General features: G+C 33.9%; 1 protein-coding gene across 2 annotated transcripts in view; it reads left to right on the forward strand.

The window, feature by feature from the left end:
• EXOC2 (exocyst complex component 2) overlaps positions 1 to 20,217 on the forward strand; it is a 212,368-nt gene that overhangs the window by 98,018 nt on the left and 94,133 nt on the right. For both annotated transcript variants that reach the window (XM_081293718.1, XM_081293719.1), the window contains 2 exons: positions 10,670 to 10,795; positions 16,086 to 16,210. In XM_081293718.1, coding sequence (XP_081149844.1) covers positions 10,670 to 10,795; positions 16,086 to 16,210 — 251 coding nt within the window. The remainder of the gene's footprint in view (positions 1 to 10,669; positions 10,796 to 16,085; positions 16,211 to 20,217) is intronic.

Below are 20,217 nucleotides of genomic sequence, written 5' to 3' on the forward strand. Positions count from 1 at the left end.
TAATAGATATTTTATGATTACTCTAATTATATATAATGTAAATATAAGGCAATATGTAGAAAGATCCACAAAATATCATTTGGACTTTCCTTCAGAAGAAACTGGAGAAATTGTCTGGTTCAATAGATGACTGTAAATCCCTTTCATGTGATGAAGGTATCCCTGAGAAGCCAGGTGACAGACCCAAGTTGTCTGTATTTTGAGTGAGGGCAGAACTAGCAAGTGAGCGTGCAGATTTCTCCCCTTTCTACCAGACTGTACTCATTTCCCCAGGCCAGAAGACAATACTTCTCTGTGTTACATTGTTGGAGCATATTTTATCATACAGAATTCTGAATATGATGTCAAAGCAAATTGCCATTTTTCTGGCAGGTAAGGCAAATTGATGTTTGGTAAATCATAAAGAGCTACTATGCCTGAAACTCTCCAAGCTAGATGAGCTGTTTCTAATTTCTATTACTTTTGATGTTATTTTGCTTATATTTAGATAAACCCTATTGAAGAAATTTTATGTAAACATAATTAGTAACCTCTAAAATTATATATCAAGTATAAATAAATGCTCCAGTAGTCAACATGTTGAGAAAATGGAGGTGAATGAGAAAATATCCAGTGACTAGAAGTCATCCTGGGAAATAGTAAAGATATGTTTGGGAAGGCCTACTATCTTCCCAGCAGAGCTGAAAGATTTATGGGGACAGGGATGGAAAGAGGTAGGGCCAGCATCTCCCAGTTGATGTCACTTTTGTACTTTTGTGACTTGGTCTGATCCTCACTGCCCAGTGACAGGGTGTTTACTTATTTGCTTGGCAGTTGCTGGTTTCTTTGAACTGACTATAACTGTACACTGAAGTCTCAAGCATTTTGAAAAGGTGATTCATATTCTGCCAGGAATTGCTTAGAAATGTCCCTAAAAAAGACAGTGCCTGCATTTCATCTAGTACTTTGTTGTAAAGCTATGTTGATTTTATTAGGTTATTCTCAGGAATATACTTTGAAAATGAAAGCCTGTTGCCTTCTAAAGAAAGTACATCTTAAGTTCTATCATAATAACTGTCTTAGACTATTAACACTGAAGAAAAGAAATAGGTGTAATTGCTTAAGTAAACCCATAGGTAGAAAATGGTAAAAAACTGAGACAATTTTGTGAAATAAAACTCAATTTTAAATGGATTAATTTTAAGTGTTTCCAGCAGGAAAAGAATTCTTGGTGTATTTTTAAGTAAAGCTGGTCTTTATGCATGAATCTAAGAAATTCTAATTTACATATAAATATTTTTAAAAAAGTCTTTGCATGTGGGTTTGGGAGAAATGTTAATTATATTTAGTCTTGTGGTCTTCAGAGAAAATTTAATGAGCAAAGATGATGATAGATTTTCAGAGACCACAGCCCTACATACAAAGCTGCCTTTTTGTAAGAAAGACTCTCTTGTAGATGAAGCATTTGGCATCAGAAGTGGCCGTAAGGTGGATATTCCTATGAGTACTGCATTAGACCCTTCTCCGGATTCCAGTTTTTATAGTAATAATATACACGGACCCTAGCAGATGGTGCTCTTCAGGTTACAGTCTGGGAAAGCAGAGCAGGAGGTTGTCCCTGCATCTTCAACACACCTGGCCATCATCCCCAGATGTCCCTCTCTCCTCTTCTGAGGCCTGACAACTGTAGCCCAAATGTGATCTTCTGATTTTTCTACTGGAGAAAAAGATGGGGGTGGGGGGAACTAGTCAAAAGAAACAAGAACAAAGATAAAACCCTGTTTGAAAGCTTAAATGTTGATGGAAGACTTTGACTTCTGTTTTTTCCAGCCTCAACAGGGTAACCATTTTGCTTCTGGTCCCCTGCATTCAAAGCAGCCTTGTGCCCTGAATCATTGTACACCTTAAACTTAACCACTTTATGAGAAGTGTCAATTATCTCTTGAAATTCCTGTGAAATAGGTCCAAAATTAGAGTAAGTCTTCAGGTTTCCTGCCAGGAAAAGCCCTTTGGTTAACCCCCTACTGGCATTCTAAACAGGATTTTTAAAGGTGGCCTTCAAAGGTATTTTTTTTCTTTGTTCTGAAAGTGAATTTGAGCTTAACTCTTCAGATATAGGCTGGCTATGTCTTAATAACTTGAGGAAAAAGTCATCAGCCTTCTCATAGAGTAATTCCCTTCTTTCAGAAATATGCTTAATTAAGATTTCCCAAAAGGCATCTTAGAATTGGGTTCCAATAGAGGGAACATTTAGAATAGGAGCCGTACCTTAAGAAAGCAATGAATTCTTAAAAATAACCTCATAACAGAAGGAAATAAATTTATACAATGCTCAGTTTCTCTTTGATTTCAAACATTCAACAGATTGTTAAATACTTGCTGAAAGAAATAAAAATGTTTATGTTTTTTCAAGGACCTTATGATACAAAAAGCCCATATTTTCAACTGAAGCTCATAAAATATATGTGTAAGTTATATTATTGTAATTTGCCTACGATTTTGTTAATTTACACAGTAAAACTGAACTGTATTTTTTCTTGATATTTAAGAAATAAAGCTGTGATCTGTATGTACATGTTATATATATTATATATGTATGTACATGTACATTTTTTAATAAGTGGGGTTTACACATATAATTCTGGTATTGCCCTAATGCAGGGTTAGGGAGACTTTCTGTATGCTGGATTAAACTGCAGCCTCCATTAGGAAACTGTCAGTAGTAGAATTTTCTGTGGAACTATAAAAATATTTCCATAGTCAAAAAGACAGTCAAAGGGTGTTGTTATACATATATTAAATTAATATAATTATAATTTTTAAAAGCTGATATAATGAGGTTGTAGATATTTAAGTTTCTGTTATGTAGTTTAATTTCTGGAGATTTAAAAAGTAGTTTCTCTCCTGAGTGTTTATTACTAAATGAACCTGGAATGATAAATTTCAGTTTACAACAACAACAACAAAAAAGGAAAGGCAGAATTATAGTAAGTAAAGATGGGGGATATTAATTTGATTTCCATCTGCTACTACTTACAACTAAGTTCTATCCAACATTGAGGACTTCTGAGTTGGACTGACAGTTGATTCACCTATATACTTGTTCTTTTTCATGTTGTGATGACAGTCTTAAAAATTGGTCTCAGAATATGAAAGCTTAGTAGGATTTTATTTACCTGCTTTAAGATTTAGAAGCCATACAGGGAGAAAGTAAATTCAGGGTAGGGAATTAAATAAAGGAAAAGTACCATTTATGAGTGCAATCAAATTGTCTTTTTTTTTTTTTTTTTTAAGCAAAGCAAGAGTCTTGAGTTTCCTGCCTTTTTTTTTTTCCCTCAGAGAGAGAGAGAGAAGAAAAAAAGTTGATATTTAATATACCATGAATTAGTTTTGGAATGCATACCATCAGAAATTGTCACTCTTATAGTAAGTAGTACAAGTCTGCATAAATGGTTCTAATGGCCAAAATGCAGATCAGTAGTTTTTTTTAACATAATGATGGTAGATTGTTTAGAAATCTAATTTCAAAAGAAAGTTTTATTCTCCAGTTTCAAATTATGACTAATAATACTAGTAATTTAGGTACTTTTTTTCCCCTAAAGTCAATAACCTAGGATTAAGAACTTGATTTACTTTTGGAATAGCATTTCGGATCCTGTATGGTAAAATAACAGCTGTTGAATATCATAGGAGAGAATTGGATTACGGCCTCTGTATCTTCTGCTTTATAATAGATTCTATTCACCTTACAATAAGCAATCTCTTTTTTTAGATCAGACAGGCCAAAAAAGGCGATGTCAAAGGACCTTTTCAGTGGGTTATCCTAGCAGCTTGTTCTTTTCTACAATCTTGGCTTACTGTACATCTGGAGGAAGACTTCTTGCAGCTGGGAGCCATTTCATGCCTAACCCGGTCGTCTCTTCTTAGTGGAAAGAAAAGTGTGACATTGAATGTCAAATACACATTGAATTCACACTTGGTAATTTAAAAATATTGATCATTACAAGTATTTTAATTCTATATTCTTTCATTTTTTGTAACAATTTTTTACTTTTATATTCTAGATAATATTTTCTCTATGTAATCTATATATAACTGCCAAAAAGCATAGGAACTTAATAAAAACATAAACATTTTGGTTACTTACCCATTTTACTTATTACAAATATAAGGTTCTTGCTTAACTAACCAGTTAGTTAAAAAGGCTTCTTGAAAGTTCACATAGTTTTGTTTTTAAAGTACATTTACTTTTTTGTATATTGTTTTGAGTGGTGTTGAAATGTACATCAAAAATGTGGCCTAGGACCTGCTAAAGACTATCCAAAATGAAGTAGTTAACATGGGTGTATTAACTATTGACTCCCTTGGTTTAATTTGGATTAAATGATTTTTTTAAATTGAGAAAATGTCCCTATCAAAACTTTCAATATAGACAGAATCAGAAGATCAAAGAGAGCATTTTTATCTGTTGATACAGGTCTAATTTGTAAGGAATTTGTAATTCTGCCTTGATATACCCACCCCCACCCCAGCTTTGGCATTGAAATTCTTCTGTGTGGTGTGCTTGAAAGGAATCCCATCCTGCCTCTGTCTGTGGAGGCTCCTGGTCTGCATGTTTGGTCAACAAGCAACAGTGGGTGGTCAGGCTGCAGCACAGGACAAGGGCCCGCTGTGCACAGGAAAACGTGTTCAAAGGTGTTTAAGGGCGGTGAGGAAGTCAGCCGCCCTTCTGAGAGTCCCGGGGCTATAGATCAGTCCATTGTGGACTGTGAGAAAACTTGCTATACAGGCATAAAGGATGAGAAAATATAGTAAACTTATTCACCTGGCTGCACATCTGCAGGCTTGCCTTCAGAATGTCTCTTCTGCACTTTATGTTGTATAGACCCCTGTTAAACAAATATTGATAGTTATTTGCATTTAAAATAGGCAAAACCTTGCACAGCTTGAGCTGAAAGGATTTGAGCAATATGTGATAAGGTTTCCTGAAGTCTTATGGAATGTAGGTATAATAAGCATTTTTCTATAGTGTTCTTAAAGTCCTCCTCAGTTTTTTTTTTTTTTAACTGATTGTTGTAGGATTCAGAGTTTTAGTATAAATCCTTGAGTTTGTGAGCTTTGTGGGAGATCTTTCCTCACCTATAGATGAGCATAAAGCTGGACTATTTTTAACCTAGTATAAATATCATAGTTGCTGGAGGAAAAAAAAAGCAAATGTTTTAACTTGGTCTTTTATTGATGATTCAGGACCTCACACTTACTGGTAAATATTGTAATATAGTGAAGTGACTGGTATTGTTCTGAAGAAAGTAACTCCTGCAACTTTTAAACAAATTTTCCATTGTTTTTCTCTTGTTAAAGCCAAATTTCTGTTCTGCATTTATACAGTATTTAAAAACTAATTTTATGCTTGTTTATAATTTGTCAGATATATCCAATGCTCACATCTCACAATTAGAAAAATAATTCCTTTTGACTTTTTTTTTTTTTTTTTTCTGTACTGGATATTGAACCCAGGGTCTTATGTATGTGAAGCAAGCACTCTACTATTGGGCTTAAGAATTTCTTTTGACAATGTTGCTATCAGATATTATAGAAACTTATGTAACTGGAGAAATGAGATTGAATTTTTACTGTCAATTATTTCCAAGTATAGTTTGTGTGTGTGTGTGTGTGTGTGTGTGTGTGTTTCTTCATCTCAATTAGGTAAAGCATTTTTTTCTTCCAACTTTTTGTAGATGAGATGTATCATTTATATTGGTAAAATTGTAACTATTGTAATACTAGTTTGTGGAAGTTAAAAGATAAAGCCAGATCTAAGAACTCTTTTAGAATTTTGTTTGTACCATTTTTCTTATGAATAATACATAGTAGAATTTCTAGAAATGCTTTATAATGATTTTTCACGCCATGGGGTTGGTGCCTACTTGAAATTACTCCAGAGTAGTCTTGACCCTGTAGTTATTTCTCAGATAATTTTGACAGACTGCAATGTATAATTTTTTATCTTAAGTTTATTCATTTGAGAATACTTATTGGTTACTGTGCTTAGTGTCTTTAAAATTAGCCAAGCTCTAAAATCCATAAAATAATATCACAAAATTCTAATGAAGTACCTTTAATATTTATCTTTAATATTTGTGTGATATAATTTCCTTTTAAGGCATAATTTTCACATTTGCTGTATATGTAGAGGCAAACTTTTTATACTTTTAAGATAACACCAGTGATGAGTTTCTTAAAGTGTAGGAATAATGAGCAGAATAAACTTTTTTTTTCCAATTTTGTTTGTAATGATGATTTAAAATTTTATACTCAAACTTCGAATCACAGGATCAGAATTTTACTGCTCAAGAAGTTTTTACAAAATGCATGGTTTAAGCACTAATGTTTTATAGGTATGTTTTACAGAATAGGCCTGTGACTAAGTGCTATAGAACCCCACACCAGCTATATAGTCATGAGACTTCTTCATAGAATTAATCCCTGCCCTACTGTCTTATATAGGGAACAATTAGTATTGGCCCAAATGAGGGCATAACATAAACATTTTCATTGAGGGTAAAAGTAATAACTTCCTATTTGACAAAATCTTCTTAAAAGTTTCCATCTGATGGGAAGTAGTTCAGTGATAGAGCACTTGCTTAATATGCATGAGGCACTAGATTCGATCCCTTGCACTAAAGAAAAAGAAAGTTTTGTTTTTCCATTCAGAAAAAAAAAAAAAAAAGTAGTGGGGAAATTTACTGCCAAGAAAACAAATTACCCTTCAAAATTCATATATATTTTTTAATTTTTATTTATTTGTTTACATAAGCTCTCTTATTATTATTTTTTGCATTACAATTCTTAGTACACCTTTATACCACAATTTATCATATCTCTAGTATTAGTTTGAAAAGGAAAGTCAAACATAGCTGTATAAAAACTTCAGTCTCGGTCACCTACACAAGGTTTTATTGCAAGCAAGCATTCTAATGAAAAATCAAAGTAGTATGGATATAGTTGAACACTAATCCTCAGCTAACTGTCAATGGGAAGAAAATTTAGGTTTTCAGGAAAAATATATAAAATAACATCATTTTTAGTTGCATATGATACTCTCACATATAACTTTATATTTTCTTTACATTTCTCTTAAACACATTGCTAACATATTGTAAGGTAATACAATCAAGATAAAATAGGCTAATTTCTTGTGAAATATTTTATTAAGAAAATTTTTTTTGGTATCTGGGATTGAACTCAGCGGCACTTAGCCTCTGAGCCACATCCTATCCCTTTATATATATATTTTTTATTTTGAGACAGGGTCTTTCTAAGTTGCTTAGGCTGGCTTTGAACCTGCAATTCGATCCTCCTGCCTCATCTTCCAGAGCTGTTGATATTATAGGCATGTACCACCATGCCAGGCTCTTTTAAAATATCTTAAAGCCTTTGCTGATTTTATATTTACAAAAATTATGGATTTTTTCCATCTTGTTCTTTTATAGTAATGCTTACTTATTGTCAAAACCACTTAATATTTGTAATAATTTTGTGAGGTAAAATATCAAGTCATACAGTTTAAAGAAGTGTCATAATCCTCAAGTTTTCTTTTTTGAACACTTGATAGTAAACTATTTGAAATAAATCATTTAAAATGTTTGCATCTCTTTTTCTGCAAAGCAAAATTCTTTTAATTCCCTGTACAATAATGCATTGTAAGTTGTCCTCCTCCTCCTTTTTAGCAGAGAAAAGGAGCCAAATGTTAGGGAGAGAAATGGCACTTCTAGGTCAGTGCCTACTGCTTGGTTTACAAGGCTTATGTATTTAGGTGCAATAGCGCAGTGCTACTTTCTGGTCACTCAGCGCAAATAGGTCTCACAAATGTGTTCCAGATGCTGATTTGTCCTATAAGGGCATGTGTTGCTGTTATACTTGCTGGTGATATTAGGCTATCAATTAAGAAATTAGTTTATGTTTAATGTTCTTTGTCTGATATCACAGAAAACTGATGATGTGGTTTCTAATAGAACAAAAGCATATTCTTAACACAGTTTCTGTTATTAAAGAAAAAGATAAATCAGTCTTTTAACAGTTTCAAAATTCAAGATTTACTTAAACTAACATAAATGATACAATATCAAACCATTTAAATTAAAGTTGTCAAGATATCAGTTATGGGGAAAAGATTTTCTGAGAATCTACTTATGCAGTAATAATTGTATTATTTGTAGAATGTTATATAGCATATTTTTCAGGAAACTAGGAAGCACTTTTCTTCTTTGTCATAAATTTATAGTACTGAAACCTGCAAAAATGACATTTTTAAATTAAAACATTCTCTTATACTTTTTAAAACACATTTTAAAATATAGATAAAAATGGGTATAGATGTAATGTGATGCTAAGTTTGAGACCCCTCTTGAGTTTCCTTTTAAAGTGTATCAGAAAATTAATATTTTGATATTAACTTACTGAGTTCTATTAATAGTAATAACTGTATAAACTTCAAAGTAAAATGTCATAAATCATTAAAATCTCAAACTTCCTATTTAACATAGAAAAATTATTTATAAAAAATATTGTTTCTTTACTTTTTTTTTAACTCTGCATCACATGTCTTTTTTTGTTTGTTTTAACATTTTGAATTATATAAGCTTTGTGTTAAATGCAATAGTTTTCCAAATTAGTAATATATTAACACAGCAGTCCAAAGATAGTCTTCAGAAACTTGCATCCCACTAAAAGAATCTGTCCAAATGATTTAATTTCTATTCCAGGTAACATTTACCTGGTACTGTATTATGTACAGTGGCTCATGAGGATAGCATATGCTTGTGAAGTCAGGGTTTCTCTGATCACCCGGTCACTCTGCTTCCTCACTCCTTTAGATTCTCTGCATAGCACTCATACTAGGTTTTTATTATTTTTTTTACTGGTCTATTTTTTGCCTCCACCTTCCTAAGGTAAAGTCCTTGAGAGCAGGGACTTATCTATCACCTTTTTCCCAGGGCCTTTGATTCCTGGCACACAGGACAAGCTCAATAAATAACTTATTGAATGTAACTGGATAGCTAGCATTGGTGGCATAAAATCATCACCTTGTTCTCTTATTAAAATAAGGAAATCACCATACTAAAATGATAAATTATTTTTATTTATAAATGTGTTATATCCTTAGCACCTGACCTGAACCCAAATCCATAAGTTTTTAAAGCTCTTTTAAGCTATTTAAAACAGGAAATACAGTTTTCAGTGAGTAATTTGAAATTTACCACTCATTAATACATTGGGGGTGTTATTTGTGGAAGGTCAATTTCTATTGGAATATGGAGATATAATATTTAGTTCTTACCTCTGAGAACACAGTGGTCTGGTTTGGGACTAGGCAATAATACATAACTGTTAATGAACAGAAGGGAGATGTGAAATTGTTAAATTGTGTACATTCTGATTGACTTCTGTCAGAGGGCAAAGATAGATAACCCTTTTAGTTGTTACAGTTAGAGGCTGTGCAGTAGCTATAATTTAAGATGAATCTTTAAGGACAAGGGTTTAAACGGATGAAGAGGAAACATGAGTGAGGCCTTTCAAGTGGAGAGGATAGTAAATTAGGCAAGAAAAGTAAGATGCTTTTTATTTGTTTTTTTTTTTTTTTTTTTTTTTTTTTTTTTGGTTTTTCAGTGCTGGGGATTAAACCCAGGGCCTCATGCGTGCTAGGACTAGTACCCATAAATGCTCCAACACTGAGCAACATCCCTAGCTCCTAAAGTTTTTTTTTTGTTTGTTTTTTGTTTTTTGTTTTTTGTCCTGTGTATAGTAAATGCTCCGTAAATGCTCATTGAATTCCATTTATTTTGGAGATCTTTGAATTCTCCACTAAAGCACTTAGTGGTGTTTCTAGGGTCCTCTGCAGAGCAACAAAGCAAATTTTACCACTTGAAACCAATATCCTTACAAACTCTTTTAGTACTATGTGATGCCATTCCTATAATTCTTGAGATCCGTTTTAGAAAAATTGTGTCCTGAGTTTCAGGATAATTTGGAATGGAAAAAAAAAAAAACTGGTATAGCCTTTATCCTGAGGGTTTCTGGAAGACTTCTGGGAAGAGAATCAAGAAAACAGTATTTTTGTGTGAAATTTACCTAGGAAAGAAAGAAAATTTTTTGATAATATCAGAATGTTCAGCTTTTGGAATATTAACATTGTGAAGTAAAAAGGATCCAAATTAGATGGCCTGTATCAGGAATAGAAATGGAATCAAATTCTACATCCCAGAAAAAAAGGATGAGATTTGGGAATTTAAATAGAAATTGTGAAAAAGCCAGAGAAGATTCATGCTATAAAAATGAGTCAGGTCTCCATGACTTCCTTTCCAAGTGTCAACGAGTTGTTTTGCAAAAAATTATTTCTCCTCCCAGTTTTAATGTTTACAGCCTTACTTGCCAGTTTTCATGCTTGCTGTCTAAAATGACACATATGTTCTACCACATGATTTCAAAATAATGGATTAAATCTTCCAAATTTGTCATGGTAGGAATGATTTTTAAAGCTATTTAGAGAAAATATTTTTTATTTTACTTAGTAGATGCTTTATTTAAAGATTAGAACAGTAGAGCAAGAAATAGCCTCAGAGAAACAGTGCATTAAATCAAATAAGTAAGAATGTATAGAATAAATGGGAATATCACCTCTCTCTTGCAGGTAACCCTGGCCTGCACAGTCCCATGCTGGATCTTGATAATGATGTGCGACCTTCTGTGTTGGGCCACCTCAGTCAGACAGCATCACTAAAGAGAGGCAGCAGCTTTCAGTCTGGTCGAGATGACAGTAGGTGTCGACACCCCTCCCCCTCCCCAACACACACACACTTACTTGGTCTTTTAAATCTGTACTCACATGATTTCAAACTTTCTTCCTTTTCTTGGAAAATTCCATGATTTAGTGATGTAACTGGTATGAAATATTATCAATTCTTACCTCTTGTGCTTATTAAGTAACTGTGCAGTAATTAAATTTAATTGATAGGGTCTTTTTTTCCCTTTTCCTTGTGGTTTACTCAGTGCTTTATTATAGAGTCAATTTCAACTTTTCTGACCCCCCCCCTTTTGGTGTTACTATGGATTGAACCCAGGGCCTTGTGCTTGCTCAACAGATATTATACCGCTGAGCCACATCCCAGCCCAACATTAGTTAATGTTCAACCTAAAAATGTCAGGTACTATATTTCTCATCTGTTCAAGTTCTATTCTTCTTTGTTTGCTCTAAATTGAACCTAGGGCTAAGCATATGCTCTATTACTGAGTTATACCCCCAGCTAGTCTTTTTAAAATCTTCCCTTCCTTTGTTATTTTCATGTTTTCCCTTAAGTATTTGAAGATGATTATACCTTTAAGATATTATAATATGAATATTATGCCATAGATATTATATTTATAAATATGATATAAAGATATCTGTTAATAGCTATTAATTTCATCATCTGTATCATTTCTGGATCTGTTACTGTCAACTAATTTTTCTTCTTTCTTCTAGCTATGATTCCCATTCCCTTGCTTTCGGGTATTTCTAATGATTTTTGTGGTTGTTAATGTTTGTCACACACTTTATGTTCAGTGGTGAGGGTCTGGGTTTTATTGTCTTCTTGTAAATAATGCTAGCCAGGCAGTTAAGATCAATTCAGTTCTATCATGGCCTACGTGATATCTGAAAATTGTTGAGTTTATAATTTCCTAATTGGTCTTTACCTAGCTTTGTGAAGTGTTTGAACTCCAAATATGCATGACCTAGTCCTCAGCAAAAAAAACTTAAGAGAATCCCTATACAGATCTGAAGCTTTATTTATTTATTTGTTTAAATACCTAGCCCTTTTCTGTCCTGAACTCTCCCTGCAATTTCTAGTTACTCCAGCCTCCTTAAACTTTGTTCTACAACTCAGAAAGGCCACTGAGCTTTATTTTAATTCCTCCTCCTTTGCCTCTTTATTCCAGAAACTGGCCGCAAGCAGGAACCCTGAGTGATGATGGGCTTACTACATGTATTCCCACCCCAGGGATCACAGACCTGTGCTGCCTGCTATCAGTATCTGAAAACAGTTATTTCATAGGGGTTTGCCATTCTCAATGCTGGTGTAGTTATTTATGGCTGGAGGTTAAGTCTAATTCTTATTACTCTAGCATGGCTAGAAGTGGAAGTCAAAGAAATCAAGTTTAATTTTCTTAAAATTATATTTTGAAATTGTAACATTATGAAGGATTGCTTATAATAAAACATGGATATGAATAAATTTGAATAGGTTCTTTCTCAACTTTGTGATCAAATCAACCTACATATTTTGTGATTTCTTTTGGGAAAAAATATGAATGTTTCTGCCATATGTCCTTAGTTCCTTTCTTCATTCTTAGGCAATTACTCTTGATGTTATTCTGTCAGTCATATATCATGTGACCCTTAACTAATTATGTGACGTTTAACTAAGACTTGTTGGAAAAGAAAATCCAATTATTATTCAGTTATAATGATAAGAATTTGGATGAAGTAGACTTAGAAGGAATGGGGGAGAAAGGAGTCTATTACATATACATATACGTAAGAAGAATTTACACGTAATGTAAAGGTAAGAATTATTCTCTGTCACTGGGCAGGAGGTGCAGGAACTGTGCTATTTTCTGAGAACCTTGGTGACTGAGTGCCAGTATATTTAGTGATGGCAGAACTCCCATTCCCTGTGACTGTCCAACAACATTATTTAGTAGCTATTCTAACATTTCTCCACTATGTGAAGTCTGGCAAAATAGTTTCTCTGGTTAATGTGCCATAGAAAGATTCAGTCAAAGGAATCTTTTGGAATTGATTTGTTATGTTTTTATTTATGATTGTTTAAGTACTTTTTCTATCTTAAAATCATTTCAATTTATAATGCTCATTTATGGATTTAACAAGAAAGAGGGTGAGTTTACTTTGCTTATTTTATAGTTTTTAAAAAGAAAATTTTCTTTTAAAGTAACAAAAAAGCAGATGAGATGGCGTATACACCTGTAATCCCAGTGGCTTAGGAGGCTGAGGCAGGATGATTGTGATTTCAAAGCCAGTCTCAGCAAAAATGAGGTGCTAAGCAACTAACTGAGACCTTGTCTCTAAATAAAATACAAAATAAGGCTGGTGATGTGACTCAGTGGTTGAGTACCCCTGAGTTTAATCCCTGGTACCCCAAAGAAAGAAAGGGAGAAAAAAGACAATATTCCTTATTTTTTGCCTGGGTTTGGGGCGTGATCTTCATGAAGAACTGCTTTTTTACACCTATAGAGTATAGATACCTACATTATTATCTATATGCACAGGGTACATTTATAGGCAGTGAGCTAGGACAAACTACATAAAGAGCTGGTACAGGTTCAATGGGTTCTGCTTTGGACACTTTTACTTTAATTTCCCATCAAATAAGCCTTGCAAAGAATATGTGAGATAAAGGTACAGATGAGTTTCTCACAGTGAGGGGTTGGATAGTGGTGGTGGTGGGTACAAAATAATAATAGATTTGGCTGCATGGAGGAACAAGATATTTGGAAACATTGTTCTTGGGAAAGATACAATGTTTATTTGTTACCATGTATTGAAAATTTTTCAATGCTTCAACTTTTAGATTTTTCTCCTTCTGTTTTTTACCTTGTTATTAGAACACACCTGCCCCTGGCATGCTGCCTGCTTTTGGAAAATAATCTATCATTTACTTTTTAGGAAAAAGAATCTGTAACAGCTCTATCAACAAATGAAAGCTACTTCTTAACTTCTTAGCCTTGCCTCACATTGCTATTGTGATGTACTGAATTGACTGTTCTGTTAGATTGTGAAGCTCTGTGAAAGCAGAGCTTGTTCAGCATTAGTGGTGAACAATTCACACAGATCTTGAGTATAGCCACATGATAAGCACACTGTGGATCATCAATAAATATTGTTCGAGTAAAAGTTTACAATGTGCCCTTAACTAAAGAATCATGCCTTTCATACATGTGAAAAATGAGTTTAGAACGTGCCTGTACAACATAGGCAGAGGATTGATATGCATAAGAAAAAAAAAAGAGGCTCTAAAAGCAGCAAAAAGGAAGTTTCAGTGGCTTGGAAGCATATGAATCGGTACTCAACCTCATTCATAACAATAGTAATAAAAGTCAGTATACTATTGTAGTGAAATACCAGTTTGGCAAAAACCCCAAGCTTTTGTTTTAGGTTTTGTTTTAGCTTTTGTGTTTGGTTTGTTTGTTGGTGAGGTTATAATGAAGCTTATACTTTCATGTGTTGTTTGATAAAGTGTACATAACTTCTTTAGAATGCAATTCAATAATATTTCTCAAAATTACAACTGCATGTACTCTTTGACCCAGCAGTTCTTATAATGGAATTTATTCTGTACAGGCACATGTGCTAAATGATATAGGCATACTGTTATTGGCTAAAGCATTAGTTTTAACTGCAAAAGACTGAAAACAATCTTTTCTATTAGAAGATAATTTTCCTATTAGACTACCTCCAATATTAAATACTGTGTCCTCTGTATCTATGGGAAGAAAGAAGAGGAACATATTAATTGTGAAGGTGGAAGATAAGAATCATTGTTAAGTGAAAAAAGCCAAGCATCAAATGAGTGTATTTAGTATATTTACATTTTTGTAAAAAAACCAAAACTTAAAGTGACAGTTGGGAGGGAGAGAGTACATATTTATGTTTGTACATACAAAAAGCTTTTAACAAAGAATCACAAGATACTTGTTACAGTGGTTTCTTACAGCTGGACCAAGGGCTGGGCAAATGGGGGTGGGGGCCAGGCAGTATCTTCCACTGTTTTATTTCCTAGCCATATATTAACAAGTTAGAAAGTTATTAGACATTTTAAAACAAATACAATTTACACCTCCTTCCCTGTAATACCAAGAAGAATAGCACTTTTTTTTTTTTTTGCCTAGGGGTATTTTGAAAAACAGTGGTTGGTCATGGAGTTAATGGAAATCCTTGTTGGAAGCTGAATTGTCTTTGATGTTGCTAAATAACAGATCATAATTCCCTCCACCCTCCAGCATTTCTGATAATCACTGAAGTGGGACTGGTGAAGGGCTTTGTGGGATCTTGCAGCAGCTCCCAAGTGAGCAGCTAGGAAGTAGGGTAGAAGCAGTGAAGACAGGAAGGAATCCTGAGCCAAGTAGTCAAACAGTCAACCCTGGGATAAACAAAGGGGGAGCCTGAAAATAGCTACAGGTGCCTAAATTTCTACATATGTTTTTGTTCCCAAGAATGTATCCCTCCTCAAAGAACTCTAAGGCTTTATTTCTTAGTTACTGCTATAAATAATGTAGAACCAAAGAGGTTTCAGTATTTTTTTTCTGAATTTCTATCTTATGGGAGGAGTTATTCATTCAGTGATTGCACTTGAATATGCTCCTTTATGACAACTGGATTCTTGACTGAATTTTCACCATCTAGGGTGTATAATGACATTTCTCAAAGGTTGTAATTAGCTTTTGGTTTCATTAGATGGCAGAGAAAGCCCCTATGTTGGCTTTTCTTTGCTGGTTGAAGGCATGACTTTTTGAAGAAAACTACACTATCCTGAGGATAAGGTTGGAAAGCCAAAGTACCCTTCTCTCCCGGCGTACTGGCCTGACCTGTCGTCCTGGTCCCTGCCTGGCCTGGCCTGGCCTGGGATGCTTTAGAGGGTGCTCCTCAATACCAGACTGAAACAAGAAAAGTAGGGACCTTGGTGATTGTTGTGCTCTAGAGTATGATATGAATTAAGAAATATTGCTGTGGGGCTGGGGTGGAGTGCTTGCTTGACATGCGTGGGGCACTGGGTTGGATCCTTAGTACCACATAAAAATAAAATGGGGGTATTGTGTCCACCTACAACTGAAAAACTACATATTAAAAAAAAAAAAAGAAATATTGCTGTATCAGTAAACTGACGTTCCATAGCCAAAGTGGGCCAACACAAGTTTCTACCCATATTTAGGTTATTTCTTCTTTGTATTTCATTTTTAGGTGTGGGTATGAGTAGAAAATCATATCTTCAAATACATTATTTTACTGATTCACAAGAGTATTCATAGTATTTTATTCTTCTTTCCCTTAGCATGGAGATATAAAACTCCCTACAGAGTGGCATTTGTTGAAAAATTAACCAAGCTTGTTTTAAGTCAGCTGCCTAACTTCTGGAAACTCTGGATTTCCTATGTTAATGGAAGCCTTTTCAGTGAGGTATGTAAAGGAAATAAACTATAGGTGGAGCTAAGTTATTGTGAATTTCTGTTCTTAAATATTTATTTTAGATTTTGAAACCTTAGAAGCTTGAACCCTGTAATTGTCATTTTATATCTTAAGATTTACTTAAAAGTGTTATTAAACACTGATACTTGGTGGCCACATGACCTTGATCAAATTACTTGATTGTTCCAGGACTCAGTTTCTTCATCTATAAAAAGCAAGTGGTAAGGGTATTCATCTCAACAAGTGGTTATAAGGATTAAATGAGGAAAACAACTAAATTAAGAAAAACATGACGTATTTTCAAGGATTCAGACTCAAGTATAATGTCAGGACAAATTGTGAATGAAATTACTTTGGTAAACTGTGAACAAATAATAAATCACAAATAAAATGTTTGCAGCTTTTACACAGGTCTGAAATAATCCACATAACTAGAATTTCTTAATGGGAATGAATTTTAAAATCATGTCAAATAGCCCCATTTTTTCAACCTACTTGAGTTCTTATGAGCCTTTACATTTTAATGAGCCATGAATTTACTTAATATCTTAATTGCAATGTGCAGATGTCTCTGACTTATGATAGTTCAACTTTACAGTGGTGTGAAAGTGATAACAATAGAAACATCACTTTGAATTTTATGTTTCTTAAGCTAGGGACATATGGTGTAATCATCTCTTGTGATGCTAGGTGGCAGCAGTGAGCAGGAAAATAGCCCACACACTATAGTTTATTGTGTTACAAGTTATAATATTTATAGGTTATATATGTTAAATGCATTTTTAACTTAGGATATTTCTAATTTATGATGGGTTTATCAGTACATAATGCCATTGTGAATTGAAAAAGCATCTATAGTTGGCAGAGTGGAAAGTATGAACATAAAAGTAACGACTTTGACTTTTGTATGTCACACTTGGAAATCAGACATCACTTTATGACCTCACATCAGATACTTCACAAAAGGCCTCCATTTCTTGGAATATACACTGTAAACATCCTTTGCCTCTAGTTGCTACCTGGTCCCACCTGTAAGATTAAGAAGATGGTTCTGTTTCTTGATTACAACATATGTCCCTAGCTTAGGAAACACACAAAATTCAAAGTGATATTTATAACTTTCACACCATTGTAAAGTTGAACCATCGTAAGTCAGAGACATCTGTACATTACTATTAAGATATTAAGTAAATGTGTGACTCATTAAAATGTAAAGGCTCATAAGAACTCAAGTAGATTGAAACAATGGGGCTATATGACGTGATTTCTAAATTTATTCCCATTAGGAAATTCTAGTTATATGGATTATTTCAGACCTGGGGGAACTCTGTATAGCTCTAGGAGGGCTAGAAGAGGTGTGGGGGTCTTCATGAAGGTCTATTTCCTGCTTTTTTGAACTTGACAACATGGAAAGTAGATATGAACAAAGGATAAACCTTTTTTTTTTCCAAAAATAAAATGACAACACCCCCCCCCCCCAAAAGATGGCACATTTTTGATGTTTTAGATCCTTTCTCCTCAGTGAGAAGTAGTTAGGTATCTGAATGCTCTAGTATTCTGTTGAATCTCCTTTGACCATGAGCATAAATTCACTCAGATGTTAAAGAAATAGAATTGTCCTCTGGAGGGTTTTTTTTCCCCCTTTATATTAAAATTCCTTGTCCATGATCTCTTCTCTTTTCTGCCTATGGATTCCTAGATCTTTATTTATATGATTGGCTGGTTATCCAACCTATAAAATTTACTTCTTGTATGAAAACCAGAAAAATGGTAGTACATGAAAACCCAAGTTTTTAGTGCTGAAAAACAAATCACATAACAAGTACAATTTTTATTTCTTTAACATCAAAAGTGTATTAATTACTCTAGAGGTACAATTTTAAATATTAAGGCAATAATTGACAACTCTTTTGCTTTACTTTGTATCACCTGGTTATGCAAAACCTCTGTTGAAGAGTGAACTTTAAAAGAGGGAATCCTATACAATAAAGTGGGGCTTGACTGCTCTTCATAAATATAATGTTGCTTATTGCTAGCTTCGGAAGAGAATACTTTAACTTCAGTTTTGCAGGTCGGCTGAGAAAAGTTTTTCGAGTGCTCTGCTTTCATGCGTTTCACACGTTGATTTGTCTTTCCATGGATCTCAGCTAAATGAATGTGGGCAGCTTGCTGTGCTGGGAACAGGCTTTGGGTCCTTTACCCTATGTCACAGTGGAGAAGAGATGCATCGCTGGCACCACAGCTTCCTCTTCACAATCTGCTCCATCTCTAAACCAACTCACTTATGTGGACAGGAAAGGTTGTTCAAAGATTTTCTCACAACACTAGTGTTACAAACAGAAATAGGCATGACCTTTACTTCTCTATGACTACTTCCATAGGGCTGCTTTGAAAATTCTTTGAGTTAAAGTAAGTAAAGTGCTTATAACAGCCTCTGGCAGATAAATAAGAGTTTGTTCTTATTATTTGGAATAAAATTTATGCCAGGGCTGGGAATGTGACTCAGTGGTAGAGTACTTGCATAACATGTGTGTGGTCCCTGGATGTGACTCCCAGTACCAACAACAACAAAAAGAGAGAGAGAGAGAGAGAGAGAGAGAGAGAGAGAGAGAGAGAGAGAGAGAGAGAGAGAAAATTAGAGTGCTAAACTATTAGAGTAGAATTGAATGATGTAAAGGTAGATTAACTCACCTCAAGAATCAGTCCCTTAGGAAATGGATTGTAAGCTATATTATTTGTTTCTAGCCAAATGTTTTTTTTTCCTCTCATTTGGATCAGTTCCTAAAGGTGAACCACCCAATACAGTCAGTAGCTTGCTTTATTTTGACTCTTTTTAGAGTCATAAAGTTTCTAATAGCTTTTGATCTGGGATATTTTAGTGAAAGGGGATATATTTTCCTTCCTTGTAGGTTCTACCTACTTATGGTAAAAATATGAAATATAATTAAGTATAATTTGCTGTACAGATTGAAGCATGTTTTAAAACTCTTTACCATCTGTTGAGAAGCTCAAAAGGTGACAAAGGGAAATAGCTAGGAGTGGAAGAGTTGAAAAGTGTGTCCATCCTGTCAGTCTATGAGTGAAATCTAGAAACTTAATACTGAGAAGAATTTTGAGTTTTTTTTATTAAAGAATTTATTTTTTTAGTTGTAGATGGACACAATACCTTTGTTTATTTATTTTTTATGTGGTGCTGAGGATCGAACCCAGTGCCTCATGCATGCTAGGCAAGTGCTCTACCACTGAACAACAACCCCAGTCCCTGAATTTTGAGGTTTTTGATAGTTGATATTTAACCCATTTGGTCCCGTTGTTTCAGATGTAGAACACCTATAAAAACTTAAATTAAGCAACAAGTATATCACTTATGGTAACTTTGAAATGATTATTATGTTCTCAGAATCGACAACTTGAGTCTTAATGCGTTAATTTCCTACCAGAGAGCTTTATAATATTTGAATACAATTTACTTAAAATTTCATATTTTGTTATAGAACTATCTTGTTTTATTATTAAGAGTCCATCCGTTAAAGATTTAGATGAAGTTTCCAACAGTTTAAATAAATAGTCAGTTCTTCAAAACCTGTTAGCCCATGTGAAGTAACATAATGTGAATCAAAACAGTGAAATCTAGCCGTTGGTCTTACCACAAAGTAGTTTTGGTCTGTGTGTGCAGGAAAGAGTTAAGGTTTTTAGTTAACGAAATGGTTAATAATAGATTAAGATCTCTCCTTTAGATAGTTTTAAATGTAGTATATTTTTGAATGAAATTTTTTAAAGTATCCAAATATATGTTAATAATTGGGAATTCTATCTTAAAAAGTTATGTAACTCATGCAATTAAAATGTACTGTAGATTCCAAAGCTAGATTTTTTTTTAAGTAGGGCAAACCTAAGGAAATTCCTTGTGTTGGGAATGTTCAACTCCTCATCAGATTAAAACAATATGTAACTGTTGTTTCATTAGCAATTGCATGCATTAGACCTAACTCCTCTTT

Source organism: Spermophilus citellus (genome assembly GCF_964194105.1).
Source record: "Spermophilus citellus genome assembly, chromosome: 5".
Lineage (NCBI taxonomy): Eukaryota > Metazoa > Chordata > Mammalia > Rodentia > Sciuridae > Spermophilus > Spermophilus citellus.